The 26656-nt window shown below is 46.3% G+C and overlaps 10 protein-coding genes across 10 annotated transcripts; 5 read left to right on the top strand and 5 right to left on the bottom strand.

Annotated features, from left to right (window-relative positions):
* Positions 1-176: 176 nt before the first annotated feature.
* N7479_004560 (putative GPI anchored protein) lies at positions 177-768 on the top strand (the record flags this gene model as incomplete). The annotated part of the gene is made up of 3 exons (XM_057252257.1): positions 177-317; positions 371-453; positions 507-768. The coding sequence occupies 3 exons, from the start codon at positions 177-179 to the stop codon at positions 766-768; spliced, it is 486 nt and encodes a 161-aa protein (XP_057111582.1).
* Positions 769-1389: 621 nt separating this feature from the next.
* Positions 1390-2482, top strand: N7479_004559 (uncharacterized protein; the record flags this gene model as incomplete). The annotated part of the gene is made up of 2 exons (XM_057252256.1): positions 1390-1464; positions 1622-2482. 2 exons carry the CDS (start codon positions 1390-1392, stop codon positions 2480-2482), a joined length of 936 nt encoding a protein of 311 aa, XP_057111581.1.
* Positions 2483-2759: 277 nt separating this feature from the next.
* N7479_004558 (sterol desaturase family protein) lies at positions 2760-3806 on the bottom strand (the record flags this gene model as incomplete). Its single annotated transcript, XM_057252255.1, has 1 exon — positions 2760-3806. One exon carries the CDS (start codon positions 3804-3806, stop codon positions 2760-2762), a length of 1047 nt encoding a protein of 348 aa, XP_057111580.1.
* Positions 3807-5000: 1194 nt separating this feature from the next.
* On the bottom strand, positions 5001-6318 carry N7479_004557 (uncharacterized protein; the record flags this gene model as incomplete). Its single annotated transcript, XM_057252254.1, has 5 exons — positions 5001-5421; positions 5502-5854; positions 5903-5970; positions 6018-6074; positions 6129-6318. 5 exons carry the CDS (start codon positions 6316-6318, stop codon positions 5001-5003), a joined length of 1089 nt encoding a protein of 362 aa, XP_057111579.1.
* A 592-nt stretch (positions 6319-6910) lies between these two features.
* Positions 6911-8555, top strand: N7479_004556 (Transferase; the record flags this gene model as incomplete). Its single annotated transcript, XM_057252253.1, has 3 exons — positions 6911-7132; positions 7226-7954; positions 8013-8555. 3 exons carry the CDS (start codon positions 6911-6913, stop codon positions 8553-8555), a joined length of 1494 nt encoding a protein of 497 aa, XP_057111578.1.
* A 1912-nt stretch (positions 8556-10467) lies between these two features.
* Positions 10468-12664, top strand: N7479_004555 (putative FAD monooxygenase; the record flags this gene model as incomplete). The annotated part of the gene is made up of 5 exons (XM_057252252.1): positions 10468-10605; positions 10665-11685; positions 11738-11766; positions 11812-11974; positions 12033-12664. 5 exons carry the CDS (start codon positions 10468-10470, stop codon positions 12662-12664), a joined length of 1983 nt encoding a protein of 660 aa, XP_057111577.1.
* A 528-nt stretch (positions 12665-13192) lies between these two features.
* N7479_004554 (uncharacterized protein) lies at positions 13193-13609 on the bottom strand (the record flags this gene model as incomplete). Its single annotated transcript, XM_057252251.1, has 1 exon — positions 13193-13609. The coding sequence occupies one exon, from the start codon at positions 13607-13609 to the stop codon at positions 13193-13195; it is 417 nt and encodes a 138-aa protein (XP_057111576.1).
* Positions 13610-14422: 813 nt separating this feature from the next.
* Positions 14423-16723, bottom strand: N7479_004553 (putative acyl-CoA synthetase; the record flags this gene model as incomplete). Its single annotated transcript, XM_057252250.1, has 4 exons — positions 14423-14874; positions 14930-15805; positions 15870-16265; positions 16351-16723. 4 exons carry the CDS (start codon positions 16721-16723, stop codon positions 14423-14425), a joined length of 2097 nt encoding a protein of 698 aa, XP_057111575.1.
* A 1037-nt stretch (positions 16724-17760) lies between these two features.
* rasB (Ras small monomeric GTPase RasB) lies at positions 17761-18550 on the bottom strand (the record flags this gene model as incomplete). Its single annotated transcript, XM_057252249.1, has 2 exons — positions 17761-18417; positions 18473-18550. The coding sequence occupies 2 exons, from the start codon at positions 18548-18550 to the stop codon at positions 17761-17763; spliced, it is 735 nt and encodes a 244-aa protein (XP_057111574.1).
* Positions 18551-25200: 6650 nt separating this feature from the next.
* On the top strand, positions 25201-26341 carry N7479_004551 (uncharacterized protein; the record flags this gene model as incomplete). Its single annotated transcript, XM_057252248.1, has 2 exons — positions 25201-25273; positions 25338-26341. The coding sequence occupies 2 exons, from the start codon at positions 25201-25203 to the stop codon at positions 26339-26341; spliced, it is 1077 nt and encodes a 358-aa protein (XP_057111573.1).
* Positions 26342-26656: the final 315 nt, after the last annotated feature.

The raw sequence follows: 26656 nt of genomic DNA, 5'->3' as shown, positions 1-26656 counted from the left end.
CTTGTCTTCCCCCCCCTTCTTAATTCTCCCTCTCTTCACCCACTACATTCTCTAAATCCCCGGTTTTCAACCGATTACATTCTTTTAACCAAAGTCACTCTTTTGCATTCTTTTGCATATAACCTTATTTCTGAAACAATTTTTTTTCGAAACCATTTCAGTCAACTCTTATCACAATGCGTTTCTCTATTGCCGCTCTCGCCCTCGCCACTGGCGCCATGGCCAATGTTGTCACCGAGACCCTCACCGAGTACACCACCTACTGCCCTGAGGCCACCTCCATTGTCCACGGAGGCCACACCTACAGCATCTCCACCGTATGTTTACCTGGGAAAACAACTATCCGATACATTACTAACAAACATTCCAGCCCGGTGTCATCACCATGACCCACGGTCCCTTCACTGTCACCCGTCCCCTTGTGACCTCCACCGTGACTGAGTGCAAGAGCTGGTAAGCATTTCTTATCTATTCAACCTCAATATCAAATCTAATATCTTCCTCAGCTCTACCTCCATCCCTGCCTCCTCCACCCCCGTGGTCGCCAGCAGCACTCCCCTCATCCACGTCCCCGGTGTTGTCACCTCCACTCCTCTGGTCCCTGGCACCGTTCCTACTGGTGTCCCCGGTGTGCCCGGCTCCCCCAGCGGCCCCGCCAGCTCTGCCACCCCCTCCCAGCCCGCCTTCAACGCTGGTTCCATCAACGCCGCTACCGGTGCTGGTGCCGGCCTGGCTGCCGTCTTCGGTGTCGTTGCCCTCCTGCTGTAAAGCAGTTAAGTGTGTCAATGGTATCATGAAGAGATAGTATTGTGATTGGTGTCATCGCTTTGATGACATTCGCATGATGCTATGGGGTGTTTTACGGCGACAGTTTCTTCTTTGGGTGTACATGTCTTGTCTACGTCTTCTTAGATAATACATAATGAGCCCTGGGGCCCTCCTGGGTTAAATTTTCATGTCTTCCTTTCTTGTGGAGCTCGTCTTTTGTTGGTTTTTGCGCATTATTCTCCTGGACATAACGTTTTTTTATTATATTTCTCATCTGACTTCGATCAAGAATGATCTCTTTGTACTTTATTTTGCCTGCATTTGTTTTAATGTAGCGCTATCTATAAATTGTTCTTAACTGTACATTCTATGTCGATATCAACTAACTGCTTGATTAGTACACATGTATTTGATACTATAAATATGATATCAGAATGTCGCCAAACTTGTTTGCCATCCTCATTTGTCGTTCTCGGCTGCGTGCATCTATAAATTGACGTTAATACTCTGTCTGCACAACTACTCATCGTCCTTCTCCATCTCTATATCTTCCATCATCCCCCTCTATCTAATAGAAACTTTTGAATCTCCGTTCATCATCAATCTAATTTGACCAGAAGGATGCCAGCTATTCCAAGGGAAAAGATCCAGGCTGCAGCCTACCTCAAAGATCCCACCCATGCTAGAGAAGTGAAGGTCTGATTTCACGACTTACATCGCTTACATCACAAGTTCAATAGCCTTGATCCTATCTATATTGAATGCCCTAACCGCCCTTTCCCCCGCCCCAACAGTCGAATATGTGGCACAGTTTGTGGATGATAGAAAAGATGCTGACATATATACGCTGTAGGATACTGTCGATGTCGACTCTTCTGACTCGATTGCGACTATTACGACCAAAAAGCGCAAGAAAGGAGATCGATCTGGGGCCAAGCGCCTGAAGATGAGTTCCTCAATGGAGACCCTGTCGCCGGCGTCGATTCACTCCAAGACGTCCAAGGGCTCGCATAAAGAGTCCAAGAGAAACAAGAATAAAACCAAGTCTGCCGTGTCGCATGAAATGCTATCGGCCACACCGTCCGAATTCACTGGGTTTGGAATTCCGCTCAAGCTATCGTCAGACCAGAAGGTCTCAAAACAAGCCGCTTCTACCACGCCCACGAACCCATTTGAACTCACAGGCCTCCCGGCTTCAGAGTTCATCTATCCCCGTGACTTGGGTCTCTTCGACTGCTCATCCGAAGAGAGTGAGCCTTCATATGAGCCAGTCTCCGAGTACTTGCCGGAGCAGCGCAACGAAATCCCTACTCCATACACCCCCGTTTTGCGCGCGGTGTCGCAGTACAACCAGCGCGCCTGGAGTAAGTGTGGCAGCGTGTGTGAGACCTGGTTGGCGCGTCAGATGTATGAGGAGCTGGATGATATTTCTACTCGCATTGGCAACATTATGCGTGGGATCAAGGGGATGCTAGAGGAGAAGGAGGCGATGGATAATTGTGATGATTTTGATGGTTTTGATGGTTTTGATGGTTTTGATAATCATTTTGAGGATGGGGACACCCTTGGTCCGTTCAACGGTAGTGGCCCTGGGAATCCGTTGGAATTGAGTGGCGGGGAAGATGGTGCGCTCTTTGTGAGCTCTGATGAGCGCGCTTACTCTGGTGAGAAACACGCTCGATTTGGTGAGTCTAGTGGCTCTGGGGATGAATAGATGGGCTTGTCCATACGAGCTTGTAAGTAGGGGACATTGACTACACGACGATCGAGAAGCCAGTTATTTTCTTGATCTAATCTAAGACAGCTTTTACTTTCATCATTTCAATCGATATTTCGCAATGGCACAAAGCAAACAATATGTTTCCCCTATTAAGTCGCTAGACCTGATATAGAGTCCTAGAGTTCATACATATATCCGTTATTTTCTCACATCTTATGTAGGTAGCATTGGTCGTACCTCGTAGCAACATAGCTTATTTCCACATTCAACTTCAAAGAAGAGGTATCGTCACCTGATTTGTGTAGTCAACATTCTCTTTCACGCTCTCGATGCGCTCATGACAAGTACCAAAAATCCGATCCCAAAGACGAGTCTGCTTGCCATAGTTATGGCTCTTTCTCCATCCATATCGATGATGTAAATCATGATCTTCAATCACCAACTCAGCATCGAACATTTCCAACAGCCAATTCACAGTAGAGGGTGTACCGCCATGAAGTCGAAGCCCGCTATGGCCGATAAACTCCGAGTACGCAATATACTGGAAGCAAATCCACCATCCATAGAAACCCATAGGCAACCCAATAATTTTCAACGTCGTATAAGCAAGAAGCGGGATACCTGTAATATCCATAAATTCCTGCCCATGATCCGCATATGCAGAAAGCAAGGGATTAGGATGTTTCGTCAGGTGGTGTCTACGATGGAACTTCCACAAAGGACCCACTGAGTGCATCATACGGTGATACCAGTAGAACCAGAAGTCCACCGTGATACTGTACATGCCGATCTCTAAAGGAAGCCACTTCCATTCCAGTGATGTTGGTGTCTCTCCCGGTTGGTAGGTAAGAACTACAGCCATCACCATACGAAGTGTTGAGATCGATATAAGCTCTCGTATCACCTTGCTAACACCGACATTCGGGATCTCATCCCGTGCATGCTTGTCGCCATCAAGGAAGCCATAAACTTGGCCGAGGCGGCGCATGATGTGCATTTCGTGAATGCCGTTCAGCTTAAATGCACTAGCATACAACGTAAACGCGGCGATAAGGTGCATGTTCTGGCCGGTGTAGATTGTGTACGCGTGGTGTATTGCGAGTGGGATCGCCGCGTGAAGTAGAATCCACAAGTGGGCGGTCCATTCTCGCATGACAGGTATTTTATCTTTCTTAGAGAAGATTGGAACTTCGACGTCAAAATCAATGAGATGCAAGCCAAGGAGTTCAATCATCCAGTGAGAGAATTTCCATTGAGATCGGTCATGGCGCCAGGTAGATACCATGGAGTCTGCCGGATTGCGCTTGATAGTGCTCATTTGGGTGGATATTCTTACTTGATTTTGAATTTTCCATATATAAGAGATGATATTGGGCTATAGGCAGATCTATAAATTCTTATATACCTGTGTCCGTTCGAAGTTGTCCGGTATAGTTATGCATGTGAAGCCATGATCGACACACTACCCTCAAGTACGACACGTTGCCTGAACTCTATAATTTTTTGAACAAATCAATCAAGATACTTCAAGGAGTTGGAGATCCCTAAAAAAGAATGGAATGCGAGGATCTTGGTTCTTGCAACGCGGGGATGACATCAGGACCTGTGATTCGAGTCGTCTGCCTCGGCCTTCCGAGTATTTACAGAGGGGCAGTTTACTTATTTACCCGGGGAGTAGATCAAAATTCCCTTTGATTAATTGTTCATGTTCTTGTTCAGTTCGTGCCGATCTCAATTAACGGATGCCCCATTGCGGGACACTGTAAACGAATATTTTCAGAAAGGTTTTTTTACACGGCATTCCACTATGTAACTAATGGCTGGTGAAACCGTAAACAATTCTTTTTGATATTCTTCTTAAATATTCTTTTTAGATGTATTTTATATTTCTTTTTCATTAGACATTTTCTTCCACTTCTCAGTTTTATAACTGAAAGGCAGAAAAAGGCGGTGGGAGGTTATTTTCTATATGTACAGTGACTGGACATAAGTTTTTAACACACGGCCCCACACCACCTTGATTATATAATATATTGCCAGTCAAAAACGTTTATACTGTATATAACCCCTGGCTTTCAATAACAGCTTCTATCGAGTGCCGCATTACCTCAGAGAGATACTCTTGATGTCCCACTCGAATTTACTATATGTCTGCCGCACAGTAGCCAACAAAATACCCTTTGTACATAGTGTCGCATATATAATTTTCGTATACCTTTTAGGTAGGCGGTATATTCTTATACTGGCGGTGAGCTATATGGGGCAGTAGGTGTGTTAAAAACATATGTCCACTGACTGTAACCTTTGACTAATATGGCATATGTAAACCTTGGAATCTTGGAAGCACTACATATTTTGGAGTGTACATACCAGGAGAGAGCAATACAGGCTTTTATTCGCGAAAACAGCATCTTTGTGTTGTATTTATGGATACGCATTTTAGGAAGTATACCAGTGAACTAGGTGGGGCAGCAATTACTTATGTCCAGTCACTGTACGGAGTGTGTATGCCTCAAACCAAAATTTGATCAGCGCTATCATTATCCCTGTGATACACCTGTGTGCGTTCCTCAGCCATCTCGAACGATCGGTGGACGGAGATATTTTTTGTGTCGACAAACGCATCGTCGCGCCCATCCTGGATGCTATGCAGCTGGTATGAGTGCTGTCCTCTATTATTTTTGGGCTGGAATCTGTTTCCAGAGATGTCCTCCGTGAGTTTCGCAGTGCTGTGCGAGCGCGATGAGAATAGCGAAAGCCGCGGCAGATACATCGCGATCAGGCGTTTGAACCGCATTGCGCAGGCGCAGATGATACCGAGGTTGACCTCGACGAGGGACCATACTCCTAGGATGGCTTCGGTGTAGGTTGTGTCGGTAGTTTTGCTGAGGAGCAAAACGTATGGTAGGCGCGCTATTGAGCATATTATGACGCTGTAGAATGGGGTTAGCGGTGATTGTTTCTCCAGAAAGGATAGAATAAACAGATAATATAGGAGATAAGGAAATCGTACCCAGATCCTAGAGCTAGCAGACAGCCGACTGTGACTTTTTGTTTCGCTGAAAAATGGAGACCATGGATCGTCGGGATTGGGATAGCGATCACAGTCAAATCAGAGGCAATGTTCAGAACTGCTTGAGATAGGGCGACGTTTTCTAGACATGCTGTAGTTCCTGCATGGAGAGGATTACATGGTCCTCCAGTGATGATGCATAAGGTCAGGGTGTATGCAAAGATCGTCACTGCGACAGCCACGACGAGGCAACGGTATGTCTTTGCGGGATTGATTTGAAACAACACAGACAAAATGGCCATCTTGGTAATGCATGGACATATCAGATATGTCAAAGTATTGATTAGCAGTCCCTACTTCTTGTTAGCCAGCGTGTCCCAAAATATGCAAAGAAGTCTCACTTTATTGAACTCCATGAGATCTTGCAGGTTAACATTCCACATATGCTTTCCCCAGCCATAGTTCATTACTATCTGAGTCAGATGATAGTTTAAACCCGAGATATGAGAGACTTACGGCTGACCATAGTCACAAAATAGACCAGCGCAACGCCATAGGAAATCGTGATGGTGACTATCAAGTGTAGTATTAGTGTCTAGTAGTATCCGGAGAAGCTTCATGTCATACTCAAATCTATCTCAATCTTCTTGATCAGCTTGGCAGCCTGGAAGTAGCGAAGAGCAAGGAAAACCGTAGCAATGAAATAGGTGATGCCGAAGGCGATGACAGTCCCTGTTTGCAACGAGTTATAAGGCTCATGAAAATGCGACTCCTGGCCCTCCGGTGGCGGTATTCCTGGGGTCGTAGCCAGATCCATTGTATCTGACTGTGAATTCGATTTTCTCCATATCGATTTGGGTCTTCTGCCTCTATATTGTATACCCTTGTTCAAGTGTCGGCAAATTTCCCGCCACACGGGCTAATCGCCTGTCCCAAGGGATTCAGAACGGCTGCAAAACCAACTATAGCCAGTAATATTGGAGGTTGATGAAACCTAAGTGGGGACCCGTTTGTGCTAGCTCATCCTGCTCGTAGAGCTAACTGCCGTGGGCTGTCTTTTTTTAGCCTATCACAAAGACATTGTTACGTCTAACATTTGAATCCTCCACAAATGGTACTTATTCCACGCTAGGAAAAAACTTCATGAAAAGATAATTGCCATTTTAAGGAAAATGAACACTAAGTGGAGACCGACAGTCGTATTGTGCGCGTTAGACCTACCTGTAGACCTACCTAGTCGCCAGAGAAAAGGAAACGGCCCCCCACGCCATCTCTTTGACTGTAATTATTCGGAATAGGGGGTCCCAGCTGAATATTGCATGCGAGTATTCATTCTCCAAAGTAAGAAGACTTCGGTGATTTTTCTTTGAAACGGCCTGCTTCCTATCCATAATAGACCAATCGACAATATGAGATTGCCGTTTGGGCGTCAGCCCACCATGGAGCCAATTCCAGGTGATCGAGTGACGCCACTACATTTCTTTGAGGATAGCTTGCTTGTTCAGGGCAATAACATGGCCGTATCGCTGGTGTTTGATGCGGTGCTTGACCCAGAGAGATTGCGAGAGTCCCTTGAGGGCCTCGTCAAGCAAGACGGGTGGCAAAGGTTGGGAGGAAGACTGAGGAAAAACGTATGAACGGGCCATCTCCGGGAAAATCTAGATCCGCATAAACAGAAGGATTGTCCACAGATGTATACTAACACTTCCCGTGTTACCAAATAGGCCGCTGGTAAGATCGAATGGCACATTCCAGCCCAGTTCTCGGCCGAAAGACCAGCAATCTCCTTTGCGCATGTCGATCATGGCATGCCTGCCACTTCACACCCAGCAGCCTCTCGGATACCAAAGCCACAAGATCGACCCTGCGTCGCCGGTGACCCAGATGACCTAGAAGGTCTGGCGTGGGAACCTGGGTACAAGCCCAACGGGATAAATGACTACCTCACCTCGGATCTTCCTGTCTTAGGGCTGCGCGTCAATTCTTTTACCGACAAGACCGTTGTAGTGCTTCAGTGGCAGCATGTTGCCTTCGACGCGCTGGGCATGCAGTATGTCGTCGAGGGATGGAGTTCCATGCTTTGGGGGAAAACATCTGACGTATTGATGCCATGTGGTTTTGACTCAGATCCATTCCACTCTCTTGCTCAAGGATCGCATCCCACAACGGAGGAACATGTGTTGACTGACAGAAGGGTTGGGCTAGGAGGCTTGCTGCGGTGGGGTCTAGGGTATGGAGTCGATATGCTTGTCCGAGCCAAGGAGAACCGCATGGTCTGCATTCCAGAGACGTATTGGCGGCCGGAATTGGAGAAAGCTGTAGAGGAGCTTCGTACTGAGGCGGTTGCAAATGGCGAAGATCCCACAAAAGTGTTCTTGACTGAGAATGACGTTCTGACGGCCTGGACCTTACGCTGTGTAGTTGGCGAAATGGAGATGAGCCCCGAGAGAACCGTAAGTTCTAATATTTGTAGCCCTTCTAAATGGGTTGCTGACACCACTCCATCTTTAGGTAGCTGCATCAATCGCCATGTCGCTTCGCAAATCTTTCGAAGGCACCCTCCTGCCAGCCTCTACCGAGCATCCCTATGTTGGCAACGCCTTCGGCTGGGCAAATGTACTTGTTACTGCGGGCGACGTGACTTCTAAGCCGCTTAGCTGGCTCGCAAGGCAAGTCCGGCGCGCTATTAACGAGCAGGGGACGCGTGCTCAACACGAGGCGTACTACACCATGGTTCGCACTTCCGGGACTGGCCTGCCTATTATCGTATTTGGGGATGGTGGCATGGCCCAGGTCGGCTTTTCAAATTGGTCAAAAGCTGGTTTGTTCAACTTGGACTTTTCCCCGGCTCGCCGGGGCCCCAGAGATGACAGTCTGCCTTGTAGGCCATCATATGTTCAGGAAAACCATGGTCCTGTGAAGCCTGCAGATGGTTTCTTCATTCTCGGGAAGGATGAGAAGGGGAACTACTGGACTTCCGCGTGTAAGGTGAAGGGCCAGTGGGCAAAGTTTGAGGAGCAATTGAAAGAATTTGACATATCAGGCTCAGTATGAGGCCGAACCCCAGAATTGGGGTCGAACAGTGATTAAGAGACGCGATGGATTTTCTTGAGTGGGTGTATGCTAGAAGTAGAGTTTCGAGTTGTAACTCCTACCTATCGCGAGATATATAAAGTTGTTTGTCGAGATCTGATGAACACAACATGTATACATATCTTCAAAACATCAAGAATCATGTAGCCGTTTTTACCTTCTCCTTCTTTCTATGAATGGTTCGAAGCTTTCTAGTGTAACTTATAGACACAACTGGATAGGAAGTTTCCTACTGAGACTACAAACTAGGACCCCATCGGGAATCATCCTCAATTTAACCCGGATCTGCCATCGGGGAAAGCGACAATATACTAGTCGAACAAGATGAGCTAGTGGTACCCAACATGCATCTCTATTACTATTTTTGTTTCCTTAGTCAACTAACTATATAGCTTAGGTAACTATATCTCCTGCACGTAGAGCAGAACATACAGTTCAACTTGGCATCATATTAATAAATTACATCGAGATATTGGTGTATTTCGATCATACCAAGCTTCAGAAGCCAAGTGAACTGAAAAGGATAACAAGCTGGGGGGAATCAGATCAGAGTATATGTATTGGGTCATGTGATTGCGAGAATGTACTTAAAACGGCGATCACCCCCTTCATTTCGTCTTTTCATAAATTCAGTACAAACCTCATTACTTCCATTGCTAACAAAATGAACTCTCCCTTTTCAGATCTCTCCAGAGACCCTATTTCACTAGAGCAAGTCCTTAGGTCTATGTCTGCGGCGGTTATGGTGTTACATGATGGTTTAAGATAATCGTTGGAGCTCGAATATACAGGTTGAGATGAGTATTGAAGTCATCCAACGCGAATAACATATCTATCGTCGTTTCCAATCATCTAATACCTAATGTGGTGGCATTGCTAGATGCCTTGATTTTTCGGGGAGGCTACTCAACTTGCTTATATGGAAATGGGGACCTTCGACAATATTTAAAAACTAACCAGCCACCTCAACAGCTTCAACTTTCATGGTTTCGTGATATGGCTCACACGTTCAGGTATCAACGTGTGCTTGTGGCAGATATTGCTAGTCGAAACTTCTCAATTCAGATTTGACAATCAACTTCTGTGATGTTTCCGAAGCATCTCTTCTACCTTTAGATATCGATATGAATACTTCGATGAGTGTGAATATACGACTCGAATTGAGCTTGGCTTTCTCGGAGCAATCATGTATGAAATTGTGACTGGCAAGAAATGCCAAATCGATCTCTTCAAAGACAACCAACCTTCCGACTGGTAGTCGAGCCACCTGACCCCAGAGGGAGTTCCTTCCTAGCACCCAAAATGTTTGGTTTGGTTCAATTATTGAAGATTGATGGCTCGATGGAGGATTTCAAAATGCTCATAGCTACAAGCACTAGATTCTTCAGCCCCCAAATCTTTGAACGATAGCGGTTTGGATAAACTACGTGCAAGTTGCCACCCGATTCAAGCAGAGATGGACTGCTGGCCGAGGAGTTAGACCAGTGCAGACAAGTTCCTCGGAGCTCATTTTATACAACTCTCTTCCGTCCCTTTGGTTTCTGCCTATCCGTGCCAAGCTCAACATCTGTCGCGTAATACACACGGATGCACGGTTAAAGTACATACCCGCGACGGGAGCTTGGCACGGATGCTCCTGTCGATATCCTCATAGTATCCGAAACCATCGGAACTTGAAAGTCTTTCCGAAACAGAAATTGACCTATCAAGGGAAGTATATTTACAGATCCGCTGTGGGTCATATGGGGTAGTCTGGAGAAGCCCTAGTGCTCCCTACAGAATCCCCGACGACTTCCTTGCTTCATAAGAGAAGAAGTCACCTTGGAAAAGATATTAATTCACATCTTTGATCTGAATTTTTAAAAAGCTCATCATGGTTGACACACTACCCGCTAAAGAAGATCATGTGGATGTTCTCATTGTTGGTGCCGGGCCAGCAGGACTCATGCTAGCCAACTGGCTAAGTCGCTCTGGAGTCAAGACCCGTATCGTCGATAAGCGCGGCACAAAGGTAACTACACCCCTGTACAAATATAAGCACTACTATGTAACATACTGACGCCGGTGCAGGTCTTCAATGGTCAGGCGGACGGTCTGCAATGTCGTACTCTAGAAATCTTAGACTCATTTGATTTTGCCCACCGCGCATGGCGCGAGGCAAACCATATGTTGGAGATTTGTCTTTGGAATCCCGACAACAATGGCCGTATTCAACGAAGCGACCGCATTCCAGACACAATTCCTGGAATTAGTCGTTTCCAACAGGTCGTGCTGCACCAGGGTCGTATCGAGCAGTTCTTCCTTGATTCAATCAAGAAGCATAGTGACATCCGTGTTGAGCGGGGTGTGTTGCCCACATCTTTCGAACTCGACGAAGCCAAAGCAGGCGATTTTGAATACCCTATCAGTGTTACACTTCACACCTTGTCAGAGGACGAATCCACCCCTCAACAACGGCAACAGCATCAGAAATCCTCTGATGGTCAGCAAACAGTGGTCGAGGATGGACTTTTCCGGAGTAACTTAGCTGCTGATGACACCGACGACCTCATTCAGGCGACAGAGGCCAAAGAAAATCAAAACTCCGCTCAAGTTGAGCATATCAAGGCGAAGTTTATGGTCGGCTGCGACGGTGCCCACTCATGGGTGCGCCGTCAGGTCGGCTTCCACTTTGAAGGTAGCTCAACAGATTATATCTGGGGTGTTCTCGACATTGTCCCCATCACGGATTTCCCAGATATCCGCCACCGATGTGCTATTCACTCTGCGGACGCGGGTAGCTTGATGGTGATTCCCCGTGAGAACAAACTTGTTCGACTCTACATCCAGCTCCAGACGACGGATTGCCAGAAGAATGGCTCCAAGGCTGACCGGTCTTGGATTACCCCCGACATCATCCTGAAATCTGCTCAGCGTATCGTACACCCATATAAGCTCGATTACGCGTATTGCGACTGGTGGACTGCATACCAGATTGGACAGCGCGTGTGTAACAAATTTTCGCAAAGCGATCGCGTCTTCCTGGCAGGCGATGCTGTTCATACCCACTCTCCCAAGGCTGGACAGGGTATGAATGTCAGTATGCAGGATAGTAAGTCTTTGAATCCGGATGTGCTTAGAATTAATACTCACATTTTGATTAGCGTATAATTTGGGATGGAAGCTTGCCCATGTGATCAATGGTCTCAGCGAACCCTCAATCCTCTAAACATATGAGTCCGAGAGAAGACAGATCGCGCAGGACCTGATCGCTTTTGATCACCGCTTTTCGCGACTTTTCTCTGGACGCCCAGCCAAGGATATCATGGATGAAGAGGGAGTCAGCATGGAAGAATTCAAGAAGGCATTTGTAAAAGGAAACGAGTTTGCAAGCGGCACAGGTGAGTTGCTTATGTTAATCACTTTAAGAATCTTTAGTACTAACATTCAATTTTGTAGCTGTCAACTATGCTGCCAGTGTTCTCGTTGCGAAGGAAACGGATGTCGCAAAGCAAGACAATGAAGCCATCAGCAAGCCAGAGCTCGCTACAAAGATTGATATCGGCAAACGCATACCCAGTTTCAAAGTTTTGAATCATGCCGATGCACGCCCATGGCATCTGCAAGAGCTATTGAAGAGCAACGGGCGCTGGCGAGTGATAGTTTTCCCTGGGCCACTCACTGAGTCACAAAATAGGGAACGCTTCGAAAGATTGGGCGCATCTTTGGGAGGGCCGGATTCTTTCATTCGCAAATTCACACCACCAGGCAAGCCTATTGATAGCGTGATCGAGGTGTTGACGGTTCATTCCGGACCACGAAGGGAAATCGAACTTCTCGATCTTCCAGAGGCGTTCCGCCCCCACCACGGTGACATGGGATTGGATTATTGGAAAGTCTACGTCGACGAGGAGTCTTACCACGAGGGACATGGTCAAGCTTATGCCAATTACGGCATTGATCCGAGCGGCGGTGTTAGTGTCATTATTCGCCCAGATCAGTATGTTAGCTGGGTTGGAGAGGTCGATGACTACGAGCAGATGTCACGATTCTTCAATAGCTTCATGAAGCAACAGGCCGGAAGGGCTTAGAATTCTAGAGCGCAAAATACAACATCATTTCATTTCATACCATACCTGCTAGCAATGGAAAACTTAAACCAAAATCAACAAAACAGCCCACAAGCACCAACAGCCAAAGTACCAAATACACCAACAGGAGCCATGCCCTGTGCATAACCCAAAGCAAGCATCCCAGTAGTAACCTCAGTACAGCCAACATCACAAAACCAACTTCCTTTGGACTTGACCTCAAAAGAAAGCTGCGACTGGATGGAATTGTCATGATTAATAACAATCTGTCCACTCCTTGGATACTTATACCCGATCCAATATGTCGGAACCCCCCACTGTTGCGAGTACGTGGTTTTCTCATACCAAGACTTCGAAATTTGAGGACCAGCAGTACCATGTAAGAACCTAGCAACAGCGTCGCTACGAGACTTTGCGCTATTCTTCTCGCCAGCAAACATACAATTGTAAGATATTGTGCAGGAGTCAGAAATAGCAAAATCTGCCTTCCTGCTGGGTCTTATGGTCGCAGATATACGCAGACGCGCACTAGGTGTCATCGTCGAGGATGTAGAACCCCCGCTCGTGATGAGCACGGCGTCCAAACCCATGAGATTCAAAGGTATGCCCTGCGAGCCCGGCGAATCGATCGTTGGAATCAGGGATTGAAGGGTCGATCGCGATGGTGAACTCGTCACCATTGGGCATCTTGCGCTTCACTCCCTTTGTCCGCCAGGGACAGGACCTGTACCAGGGGACATCGGTCGTCATTTCTGGTGTGACCCATTTCCCTCGTGTTCCCTGGAATGCCCATGGTGCATCGTGATAATACATGATTTGGCGTAAGGTGGAATCGCCGTTGGGTGGGTGGATACTGCAGTCTGCTAGGACGACGCGCTCTTCTGGACGATACTCGGCCAGGGCAAAGGATGTGAGAGCGGTGATGGTGAGAAGAAGCCTGTGCATGTTGGGAGATAATTGAGCTATTGTGTTTGGATGAACTTGTTTTCGTTTCAAATGCTGACCTATGATGCAAAAATCATATTTAGGGTCTTCCTCAAGATCTTTATATTGCATACAGAGTGCTCAACATATCGAGAAACAAGCTGAACCATGTCGAGCTGCAGTCTTCCATTGTCATATCAAGCTACCTCCAAATATCAGCAGAGCATTTATCGCATCGGCATTGCCGACAGATCGAGGGAAATTATAAGCGGAGCTTTTGTGGGAAAGTCTTGAAGTAAGATAAATCAACCTTCCATCTGCAAGCCCTGGAGAATGATGAGCCGCTATATCAGCTCAGTCAGCTCGGAGACCCCGGCCTTTACGGTCTTCCTGCGGGCGTGTCGTATTCTTCTGCAGGCTCTCTACAGGATAAGTCACAATATATCCATTACAATCAACTCTAGCCTTTTAGGGGTAAAATGTGATCCCCGAGAAGATCAGATGCTTCGAATGTCTGCATCTTTGTTCCCTTCTATAGAACATTGATTGGACTTAGAGATAATCTTTCTCGATAAAATGCTTCTCAATTTTTAGCGCAGTGATAATAGGTTTCAAAGTCTTTCCTGATTGATTTATATCCATTTGCTCCGAGACTTCGGGTGACAAGATAGGCATGATGGTAAAGTCTGATAGCTTCTTCGCGGCCGTTTGATGTCCAAGTTACAAAATTCGGTCCATAAAATATGCCTTGCAGCATTCATCTACCACTATCTATCTTCTTTCACTATTCTAAGGTGTATATAACATAGTCATATCCAAGGATCTATGCCTTATCTAAAGCTTCGTCTTCGCGACACCATTTGTCTTCTGCTTCTCCTCGAAATACTCCCTAACTCTTTTCCTCGCAACAGAGACAACCTCAGCATCTTCAACAGTAGGCGGCACACTAACCGCCGCTGCATACTCGCCCTTCACCCCAAGTTCAACAAGCTCCCTAAGAACTCGCCTAAGCGTCTTACCACTCCGCGTCTTAGGAATCATCCCCCGACCCTGTATAATACCACCCAGCGATGCAATAGCCCCAATCTGCTCGCGGACCAGCGCGTTAATTTCGGAAAATAACTGCGGGCTCGGTGTTGCCGGAAGAGGTCCGGTTTCCCTCGGGCTCGTGCCGGCTTTAAGATGGATGAATGCAAATGGAAGGTGGCCCTTAAGTGGGTCTGGGATGCCGACAACGCTTGCTTCGCTGACCAATGGGTGCGAAAGGATTGCTTGCTCAATGGATCCTGTAGAAACAAGTTAAATCATAGCACTGGAAGGCGAGGAAAAGAATATCCTTACCGGTGCTGAACCGATGCGCGGCTACATTGATGATATCGTCACTCCGCGACATAACATGCACGTACCCATCCTTATCAACCATCCCCGCATCACCGGTATCGACCCAGCGACTATTAAACCGCTTAAGATATCCGCGGTAAAAGCGATCTTCGTCTTCGAAGAGGGTCGTGAATGCCGATGGGGCGAGTGGTAACGCCATAACGATATTTCCCATTTTGCCGCGTGGGACTTCACTCCCTTCGTCGTTGACAATGCGGACGTCAAAGCCAGGCATTGGGAAACCTGCTGAGCCGGGACGGGGCGTGAGGGGAGAATGATCTGTCCCAGATGCCAGACTAGCGACGGCAGCACTCCCATTCAACGCAACACCTGTAATCGGGGATCCGGATTCAGATGACCACCAGTTATCAATAACAAGCGCATTGTCCGCTGCATACTTACCAAGGAGATCTTGGTATGAGCGAACAATACTCGGCTCGCTACGCTCACCGGCGAGGAAAACTGCACGGAGAGATTTCAATCCGCCGCGTTTCCCGACCTCGTCAATAAGCTGGTTGTCTGGGTCATCTTTCCGGATAGCTCGCATGGCAGTTGGTGCCGTGAAGAGGGCGTTCACGTTGTGTTTCTCGACGATGCGCCAGAATATTCCTGCATCCGGCGTACCAACAGGCTTGCCTTCAAACATGACGGTTGTGGCGCCGACTAGCAGCGGCGCATAGAGGATGTACGAGTGTCCGACAACCCAGCCTATGTCGGATGCGCAGAACATCGTATCACCGGGGCCTTTTATCCCGAAGAGGGATTTTATGGAGAGTTCCAGACCCACGGCATGTCCACCTGCTTCTCGGAGAACGCCTTTGGGGAGGCCAGTTGTTCCTGAGGAAACATGAGTATAAAAAAAATATGTCAAGAACCGGATTCGGTTCTGAGATTCACTCACCACTTGTATAAATAATATAAATTGCGTCCGTACTCTTAACAGGAGCAGGTCCAGCCTTAACCCCACGGAAGCGCGCGCTCTTGACGATTCTCTGCCAATTACGCTGCCCACCACGCTTATCGGGCTGATTCCAGCGTAGTTGGTCACGCTGCCAGACAATCACCCTGCTCGGCTTGAAGCTGCTTGCGTTGATGGCACTCTCAACGAGCGGTCGGTAGGAAATGGGCCCCTTGGACCCTTCTATTCCACATGAAGCTGTCATTATAGCTCTCGGACGCGCGGCCTCGATGCGCTGTGCTAGAGCTTGCGGGGCAAAGCCTCCGAAGACGGCGGCGTGGATTGCACCTAAACGGGTTATTGCTAATGCGGCTATTAGAGCCGCGGGGATCATTGGCACTAGATGCGATTGGTGGTCAGCTTGGGGTTCTTGTTCTAATTAATTCCCCACTTGGTGTTATCACAAAGTTGTTGGCTTGCATACTGTAAATAATAACAATATCGCCCCTCTGTACTCCTTCCTCCCTAAGCACACCGGCAAGAACCTCAACCTCATCGAGTAGGCGGGCATAGGTATACTTCTCCGTTATACCGGTAACTGGTGATTCCCATACAATCGCAACATTATCGCCGTGGCCTGCGAGCACATGTCGGTCGACACAATTGTAGGTTGTGGAGATCTCCCCGTCGGCAAACCACGACCAATGCTCATGCTCCGTTCCGCTTAGGGACTTTGTCTGCCGTGTTAGGGCACGTGAAGGCTTTCGGTGCCAATGGAGTCTGGCCGCGTGATGAGACCAGAATGTTTCTGGGTCATTAAGGGAGTGTAAGTGGGTTGTTGTTTGAGGATGGGACATGTTGAATAAAATTGGAACTCGGACTCGAATATAAAATTCGGCAAATATACCTTGTGGTTTGATAGATTGGAGAAGCTAAGAGTGTGAAACAATTTACAAAAGACAGAAAATAGTGAACATGGTCGGCTCGGGTTTCTCAAAAGTACTCTGGACTGATACCGTTTATACCCGAGGTTGCCAATAGTGCGATTGGCACGGGGAGATGGAAGTTGAGACAAGGATTGACACAATATTCCCTTTAGCCGTGTCATCATTTGCGGGGGAAGAGAGGGGAGAGAGGAGAGAGAAGGTGAAGCTGAGATCCCCCGGATGCAACCGAGGCGAGTCCGTGCTTTTTTCCCCGCACTTTCTTTGGTACTCAGCAGTCAGCGAGTGTACCTATAGTGTACTTAAAATATACCTCATATGCAGTATAAAATACATCCTGGAATGAGGTACTACTCTTGTACCCGTACTTTTGCTTCTTTTCGTGAAGAAAAAAAAAACCTTTATCAATTGTCTATATCGCATAAATATGGGTGAAAAATGAATCAAATAAAAGCTCAGTCGTAGGGTATCATATCGAAATGCCTGCTAATGCGCGACTGCGAATCTTCTGGCTTCTGGGATTTTTTTTGTTTCTTTCGTGCCCGAAAGATTCCTCCGATCGCAATTTATCAAAGAGACCGAAGGGGACGATCATCAAGGGGGAAGGGTTGAGAGGGGAAAAAAAAGAGTAAAGAGGTTGTGGAAATTTAGACAGTCTGCATGTCTCGACGCATTCCCAAGGAGCAAAATCCAAGCCAAAAAAAAAAAAAAAAAAATTGCGCTCAAGGCTTGCAGACATTGGCCTCAATCTCCACACCAGTTCTCAGGCTCTTTAAAATGCGAGCGTAAAAGATGTAGCATGGCAGGGACCACCGACGCCGAACGAGGTGACCAAAAGACAGAACCCTCCAGATGCACCCGGGACCGAAAGGAATAGGAAGAGAGAAAAAGGAAACAGCCATTATTTCAGTAAGCAACAAATCCAACGCCTCCCGGACGGACCCGGCCGATCACAAGAGAGTACACTGGATCCGACTGCGATGCCGTGTCCGGTCTGGGCGGAAGGACTTGGGATATTCGGGGCCTGCGTCGCGATCGCGGTGGCCCGATCCAAAGCCTGTCGGGCGACGGTCTGCGCCACGGCCACCTGCCGCCTGTTGTCGTTGCTGGCGTAGCATGCGTACAACGTCGTAGAATGCTTTTTCCACGTTGATGCAGTTCTTCGCAGATGCCTCAACAAATTCACACCCCAGCTCCTTGGCCAATGCTTGGCCTTCCTGTGCTGAAACTGCGCGCTCGACGGCCTTGTCGCTCTTATTGCCAACTAGCATGACGGGGACGGGCATTGCGGGTCCCGATGATGCACTCATAGGCGAGTTCAAGTAGCTAGGGCCGGAGGGGGAACCGGAGCTTGACGATTCCTTGACCATCTTAATTTGGTTGTAGAATTTTGTGATGCGGGAGAAGGAGGCGCGCGATGTGATGCTGTACACCAATACGAACCCTTCGCCATCCCGGATCCACTGGTCTCGTAGCGCGGTATATTCTTCCTGGCCCGCTGTGTCCAGCACCTCGAGCATACACGACTGTTGATCGATGACAACTTGTTTGCGATATGAGTCCTCGATGGTTGGATCGTATGTTTCGACAAAGTGATTAAGACACAGCTGGAATCATTTTAGCCATGGGATTTCCCAGGTGTCAAGAACTAGATCAACCAACCTGAATGGTGAGGGCAGTCTTTCCAACACCTCCATCTCCCAACACCACCAACTTGTACAACGTCATTTTTCCAGCCATGGTGGGCAACTGGAATTGGGAACAGATCGAGGAAGATAATCAAACTAGAGAAGTCAGCACCTTCAAAGCTATGCAGCGAAGCAGCCTGCAAGCGACCTACCTATAATTGTTTCAGGGGGGTGGAAGAGAGAGGGGGGTAGTTCGAAGCGCAAGGAGGGGGGAAAGGGTGTGTGAAGTGGCCCACGTTCCAGGCGGGGGGGCGAAAAAGAAAAGCGGGAGCTTCCACGCGATTCACGACAACCCCCAATTGTTGCCGGAAAGAACGCAAAGTATATGGGAAGAGAGAAGAGAGAAGAGAGAAAAGACGAAAAGAGTTAGGAAAAGAGAGAGAAAGGGAGGAAAGATAGAGAGGGGGACCAGTGTGCGAATGTCTGGTCCGGGGGCTGGAACGAAGTGGAGAGAGGGGTTGAAGGGAATAGGGAATAGAGAGAATAGAGAGAATAGTGAGAATAGTGAGAATAGTGAGAACAGAATAGTCAGAATAGTCAGAATAGTGAATATAGGATGAAAAAAATAAAAAAAAAATAAAACTATTAAAGAATATACTCCAAAGAATATAGAATAGAAAGGATCAAATAAAAATTATGAAAGAGAAGAGTTTCGTACTTTTCCCGAGATCCTGTTCTCTCTACTTTCACTACTCTTTTTCTAATCCGAGACGGTTTCGGATATGGGAAAATATACATTAAATGCTGAATCTCTTAAAAGAATTCTGACTGGTAGAAATCTTACTAGAAAAAAAAAAAAAAAAAAAAAGCCAAAACGCCTTAAGTGACAGCTCCATGAAGTCATACATTTTTTTTTCAATTTTTTTTTTTTCCATTTTAGTCTCTCTAGTCTAGGGCTTTGATACTAGTTTTCCTTATGTTTTTTCCCTTTCTTATCTTTACCCCTATGTATACATGTATATATACACTGGTATACCCTAGTTCTCTATTCAAAGTCCATATACTATCTCCAAATATTATACTTCATATATGAAATATAAAAAGGTCCTGAGAAAATTTCCAGGTCCCGAAGACTCCACAGTAAAAAGGAGACACGCACAGGGCACAGTGGATAATCCCGGATGCACTTGGCTCTCATTTCCTAGAAGAAGAGAGCTTTTTATTAAATTACTTAAGCGAGAACCTGTTTATATAGAGTACTTCATCTATTTCTCGAATTTAAGGAATTAAGGTCATATGTTCTTGAATTAAGGGAATATGTACCCCAGTCAGCACGTGGAAGAGACGATCTATGGTTTCACGCTTGCCTTATCAGTACTCCATAGCAATATATAGGATGTTCCTCTTACTATACTCCATCCCCGATGGAATAAATGGAATTAATGGAATTAAATTACTTCGTACTGAGCCTACCCTTTTCGAAAAATCGGAGTTAGTTACTACCAACGTACTCCGTACTCCTCCTTACGATTATAACACCTACTTAGGTATAGCCTCCCCCCCCTTGGAGTAGTATAATAGGGTAAGTCTCCTTCCACGGCCCCGGGAGACGCTACCCCCGAATAGCGTAGGTCAAACGAAAGATGGATCCTAATCACACCCTACGTTTTGGTTTCCGGAATATCTCCTCTTTAAAGGTTCAACGCCAACCTCGAACTAGTTTAGGATCGAGTCTTGGCCATCCTAGATTGGCTCTCGCTATCGCCACGTTATACCCCTGCCACTTACGTTTTCCCGGGCCCCAAATCTTTTCCCCCGGTCTGTCTCCTGCGCATTCGGCATACCTACTACCTAGCTAGGCAATAGGTTCATATAGCCTATAATCGCTGGTAAATATCACTTCACACCAATGCAATATCCACCCGCGGAACGGCGCGTAAAAAAAAGGTCCCCATTGATACATGGATCCTGGGGCCTGCCAGGTACAAAGGTGGACAGCGGAAGGAAGTTCGGAAGGTGGGTATGGACTCCATATGCTCCTTTTTTTTTGCCCACTTCTTTTGCTTTGTTTTGGGGGGATTTCCTTTCATAAGAGAACAAACTCCTTCAATTTCCCTAGTAGGTAACTGGTTGGGCATCAACCTAATAAAATCCGGGATGTCTCCGTTTCCCGTCCCAGCTCTGTGGCTGTGGGCCAGGGGGGAGATATCGGGGAAACTGCTATTTTTCTTGTCCACTTTTTTGGTTGAATGCGGCACCCGACGGAAGCCATTTCTTTCTCTTTTTTTTTTTTTTTTTTTTTTTTTTTTTTTTTAATCAGCGTATATCCAATTGTGTGCTCTTCCGGTCAATTTCTAAGAGCACCCCCAAACAGCAGTGATGGGCATTTAGGCATGTTGCGCTTTTCCTCCCTTTTTTTTATATATCAGTGTACTCAACTCCATAGCAAATTTTGAACACAGAATTGTTGGGGCATATCCCAGGACTGTTTCATCCCCCTGTTCACACGGAAAGGCCCGGCCCAACGGCTCAGTTGCTAGGAATCCGAAGGGGGAGCTCTACCCGCCGTACCAAAACGGAGTTAGTGGCCGTGCATTTGATTGAACTGACAGGGGTTGATTGGCTGACGGATCCTCCCGCTTGGCCGTTATATGGAGAACGATGAAATTCGTGCCGTGCAACGGTCCGCTCTGGTCTCGCTCTGGTTTAGTATTCCAATCTCGAGTCCTGTTCATGCTGGCTACGGAGTACCGGTGGCAGGATTCGGTATACACCTGCCTTATATTGACGTACATGATGCAACGGCTTTTGGTAAAGCCCCGTGAATCCGTGATACATATGTCATCTGCCTGTGGATGTGTATCCATCGTGCGTCAAGGATCGACAGGGCGGTTCCCAGCAGATTGGCCCTTGGAAAACTAATCGATTGTTTGAAACGGGCTGAATGCGATATTTGCAAATTGACTCCCAGCCCGATCTTGGCTTCGGGGATCTTCACTATTGATCCGTGGCTTGGATATTGCTCGGGGACATTGTCCAGGTTTGTCCCTCGGGTATCTCGTAAGGATCATAAGGATCACATGTGTATATTGTACGGAATACATACATACATATATTACAGACAAAGCACTCCGTAGATGCCGATCTTAATGTGCCAAGCTACCGAAATACCCCGATGGTATGCTTCTAAAGCATGTTGGGATCAATAATGGTGGAACTACTTCAATGTCATGTGAGCATGTCAAAGCTCAATAATAGAGATAATTATTTGTGGAGAAAGGGGAGGAAGCCATGTGGCCAAAATGCTTAAGCTACAAGTATGATCTAGCGATATTGCAAGTTATTGCCTTATATGGAATAGTCTTGAGACTCATCAGCTGCACTTACAACTTAGTACGATTTTTTTTTTCTTCCGGAATAAGACATGTCTGCAATAGGGGCTATTATCATCTATCAATATCAATACGGCATAGTGTCAAACAGCTCTCATAAAAGTGGACATACTTGATACCTATACGGAGTATTGTACGTACTTCATTTTCTCTGCCACTTCTTGGCTTTCTCATTTTGTTTTAGTCTTCACCTCTTGTCTCTTTTTTGATCACTGAGTAAATTTGAGCACGTCCTTGGGTATCCTGGCTTGGGTATATTGCCTAGACAAACTCCTGGATTGTAGAAACCCCCCTACGGAATACCCTGTATTTCTACCAAAAGTGATGTCACCATAAAGGGTTGTATATATTGGATCACTCCTCTGCCATCCATATTTGATTAAAGAGACAAATGTTGCATTAAATATCTCACAATTGCTTTAACCTTGTTTCGCTCCTTAATCTGCTTCAACTACGGAGTACTCCGTACGGAGTACAGTCATCGTACTTCCAAGTCCACTGAAAATATAACATGTCGCACACATGAACAAAAACAAGTGGCTGCCAGACTTTAGACTGGTCATCCTGTCTTTTTATCAATCCTAAAATACACCAGTCACGACAGTCTCGCAGATGAATTTCTATTAAACTGGTTTAACGACCTGCTCTCGTGTGAAATATGTGAGGTTCTTCTATTAATTCGAGAAGTGGTGACGATCATTAGTCTTCAAATTCTTTTCGCCCCCGAATCTGAGGCGATTCTTAGGGTTTACTAGGCGAGATGGCATCCTGATGTGAATTTTGTGCACTGACCTACTTTCAACCCACTAGTAATGAAGCTAATGGATGGGTAACTACGGAGTATAACTAACTGTGACCTGTAGATTGAATGCCACTACAATATTTCTAGAGGCTAATCTTGCTAAGGCGCCTGTTTCTCACCGACATATTGGACAATGAAGATGCACAGATTTAGCTCAACTACATCGAAGACATGGACTTTTCAGACGACAATTTCAGGAGTAAATTAAGCTATCTATACTCTTGATACATGTCCTACTGGAAGTGAATGAATATGGGTCTTTTGTTCAGGACGTTTATATCATGTGTCTATATCAGAATCAGGAGAGCAGGGATGCGTGCAAAAACCGCAGACCAATGCCACTAGTAAATCTAGTGCTCATAACCCACACAAAGCTTATACTAGAATATATAGTTTCATAGAGCGTTGAAGTCTCTATGTCAAGGCCAACCTTTATGCGAAGCATGCAAACTAGCTTTATCTGTCATCCGTTTGCTCTCTTTGTATCAGTCTTTGGTGACGTGCTATAAGGCCCTCGTATATCAGAATTGCACTCTCAAATATTTCAATTCCATGACGTAGGAGGAACCCTCCAGCTCTTTGCCCTAATAAGTAACGCCCTTAACAACTCGCGCGATACCTGTTGGTTGTTTCTATCGACATCCTACCAAGTGGTCATTTCTTGTATTCCTATAGCCGACAGCTATGTCGAACCTAGGAACCCTTGGAAAATATTGGGGTTCTACCGCTACGCCCACAAGAACTAGCTTTGTCATAGCAGACTGCCTGGCTGTACTCTGTACGTCGCGGCTAGAGAGTGAACTAGAGCCACTTGATCTAATTTCACTATTATCAGACCAGCATGCGGGAAATGAATGATCTTGTTATGGAATTTCAAACAATCCATATCTAGTTCACGCTTCATGATGCGCCAAAGTTGATGTACAATCCAAATGTTCGAATATTATCCAGGTGTCAAAAATGGTCACTTCTGCGGTCCCTCAGAATCTTGAGAAAACACACTACTATTGCTGAAACTACGCAGAGCTGGAGTAAAGGCCAGGGGTTCAATGAAACTGCGTATTCATTAGTAGGAAGTTGTGTTAGAGGTTCCTTGATCTTCAAGGGGTTCAAATGTACACTCACTCTTCCTCTTCAAAGGGTCTTGGAAGAAATCCAGACTCCTGCATCGATTCGAGTCTGAGGGACTCATCGTCTCTCCAATTCATTCTCGAGACATCGGTATCGGTATCGTAAGGTTTATTAAATTCATTGTTGCGATTGGATCTAGAGCGGAGGGCGGCGAATACCGTTGAAGGGTCGTTTTTTGATGGTGACTATGACAACTCCGTCTGAGTTGTAGGTTCGAGAGTGGCCCCGGTCTTGAGGTCCTGCACACGCCTCACTTTTATAGCCGCGGGTATGGCACAAAGACTGAAAAGCAGCACAAAAAGCACCGTAAACAATGACCGGGAATACGTATTGTTCAAAGGCGATCGATCCCGGGTTCTTGTTCCTAAGACCTGTCGGGAAACGCCTCAGCTTTTTATCGGAGTAATCTGGCGAGCAGCTCGTTGAGACATTACTATATTGAAAAAAAGAATGATCTATCTTGGGAGTCATTGAATCATATACAGAGAGCTTTCCTCTTCTACTATACTACACTCGGGATTTGAGCTAGTTAGATCGGGATCAAGGATCTTTCTTGACACTTATTGGAAGAAACATACAAACATAACGTGTGATGGTGGCTGGGGGGCCTTGGCATGGAGTTAAGCAGCGGGTGTCGGAGATGCTGACAACGGAGATGCTTGGCAAATGGTACCAAGTATGTGGTGCTCAATGAGATGCCTATGGTGTAGATAAACCTATAATGATTGTTTAAATCACATGGAAGTTTGCAGCATTACATTTTGAATGTCAGTTTGCTCGAAGAACTAAGCACAGATCAAGTCATTCTTTATCGGTTTGTCTGCACTTGAACAACTGCGTTGCTTCTCTTTTTTTTTCCTAAGATAAATCAATAACAGGCAAGCCTAACTGGTTCGGTATGTTAAATTACATGTAAACCAATTCACTGATTGATTGGTAGTCTACGACGGATTCGCAGATCGACATCATCCGTAAGGTTTAGAGCTTGGCTTGACGTTTTCTAGAACCCCGATTAAGATCTTGATCGTGGCTGAGGAAGGCAGCAGCATTTTATGATTAGTATTCATGCAAGTTGCTGACAGACTAGAGTCTCCACAGCGAATTGTGCTCATAATACCACAGGTGGTTCCTATTCTAGCCACGCGTCCAACACTCACCTATTCGCTTTTCCATACTTGGCAAAATACTTTTGTACTTAGTTCTAGGGGCTTAGACAGGCTCGCATAAAGATTTTGGAATTATTGATACTTACCAGGAATGGATCCTTGCTTACATCTCGATCATGGCATGGACACCTGTGGGTTGAGACACCTGGTGTGGGGCTGGAGATTCATGGATATGGAAGTTGATTCTATATAAAATGCTGCACATTACTGCTTATGAGAATTTATAATACGATAATACTTCGAACAAAAAAAGAAAACCATCGTATTTAGGATGAAAAAGCCAGCCTTATCCTTTACTATTCTAGCCTTGCTTGCTTTGATTGTGCTGACATCGGCCGTTGGGTGTAAGTATATGATGTGTTTGTCTCACCAGTCTCAGCTAAAAATAAGCCTGAATGTTTCATCTAGTTGATCCAGTGTCATTTCATCTTATCGATTCAATACGCTCTCCACTGAATGCTACCAAGAAGTTCACTATCACCGCTAAGATTGAGACATACAACCAAACCGTCAACTTCGTTCTAGAAAACAACTATGAACTCATATCACCAGACGTACAAATCCGGTATCCAAGTGTCTACCAATACGCTAATAATGCAGATACCCTGCCAGAAATTCAAGTTCAGTTTACAAGAGGGTCAGTCTGGACACAGGACACTCTTAAACGGAATTGGGAAAACGTCGGATGGGCTAGACTTGCCGTGATCCAGGAAGGAGACAGTTTGCTCTTTGATGGAGCGTTTACGATGATGGCTTCACAGTATGCCATTGTGCTTGAGACCCTCGATGACGGGTCTATTGGGATAATAGCCCACGAACACGAATCCGCATTCTCTGTAGGCGGCCCACTACTCCCCTCGCTCTGTGCAACTGCCCCCGAAACACACTTGGATAAGCGACAGGTTTGGGATGCTTTGGGTGACGACAACCTCACATCAACGATTGGTAGTACGTATGGTTGTCCGACCACGAGAGAGATTGCCTACATTGGTATAATGACGGATTGCACCTATACTGCAAGCTTCAACTCCTCCGACTCCGCCCATCGATACATCTTGAATATGGTCAACACTGCATCTGTGGTCTTCGAGAACAGTTTCAATATCTCTCTTGCGGTACAGAATCTGACTATTGGTGATGCTGAATGCCCGAGCAGTACACCAGCCATGACTTCGTGGAATCTTCCATGCTCTCAGGGCAATCTGAACACCCGCCTTCAGACATTTTCAATGTGGCGAAGCTCTTTAAATGATGAAAATGCATACTGGACCTTGTTAACTGGGTGTTCTGTTTCCGTTGGGGAGATTGGGGTATCATGGATTGGAGCGCTATGCAACACAGGCTCTAGGTATGGTGGAGCTAGTGCTAATGTTGTCGCACGAACACCGAATGAGTGGCAGGTCTTTGCGTAAGTAATTGCAACCTGTGAGCAACAAGTTAATGGTGCCTTTCGCTGACACAAAAAGTCACGAATCGGCCCATACATTCGGAGCAGTCCATGACTGCACTTCAAGTACATGTGGAGGCAACTCGACACAATGCTGCCCACTCTCATCAAATACCTGTGATGCCGGTGGACAATATCTTATGAACCCCGTATCTGGATCTGGTATGACGCGCTTTTCACCCTGCACGATTGGAAATATCTGCTCGCAGCTTAGCTCTGGGCGGGTCGATGGGAGCTGCTTGGTGGACTCTCGGACCGGCGATACTACCGGTAATAATGA

This window comes from Penicillium vulpinum (assembly GCF_028829585.1).
Source record: "Penicillium vulpinum strain IBT 29486 chromosome Unknown utg000002l_segment0_segment0, whole genome shotgun sequence".
NCBI lineage: Eukaryota > Fungi > Ascomycota > Eurotiomycetes > Eurotiales > Aspergillaceae > Penicillium > Penicillium vulpinum.
Note: the sequence above shows the minus strand (reverse complement) of the source record. Positions and strands in the feature narration are given on the sequence as shown.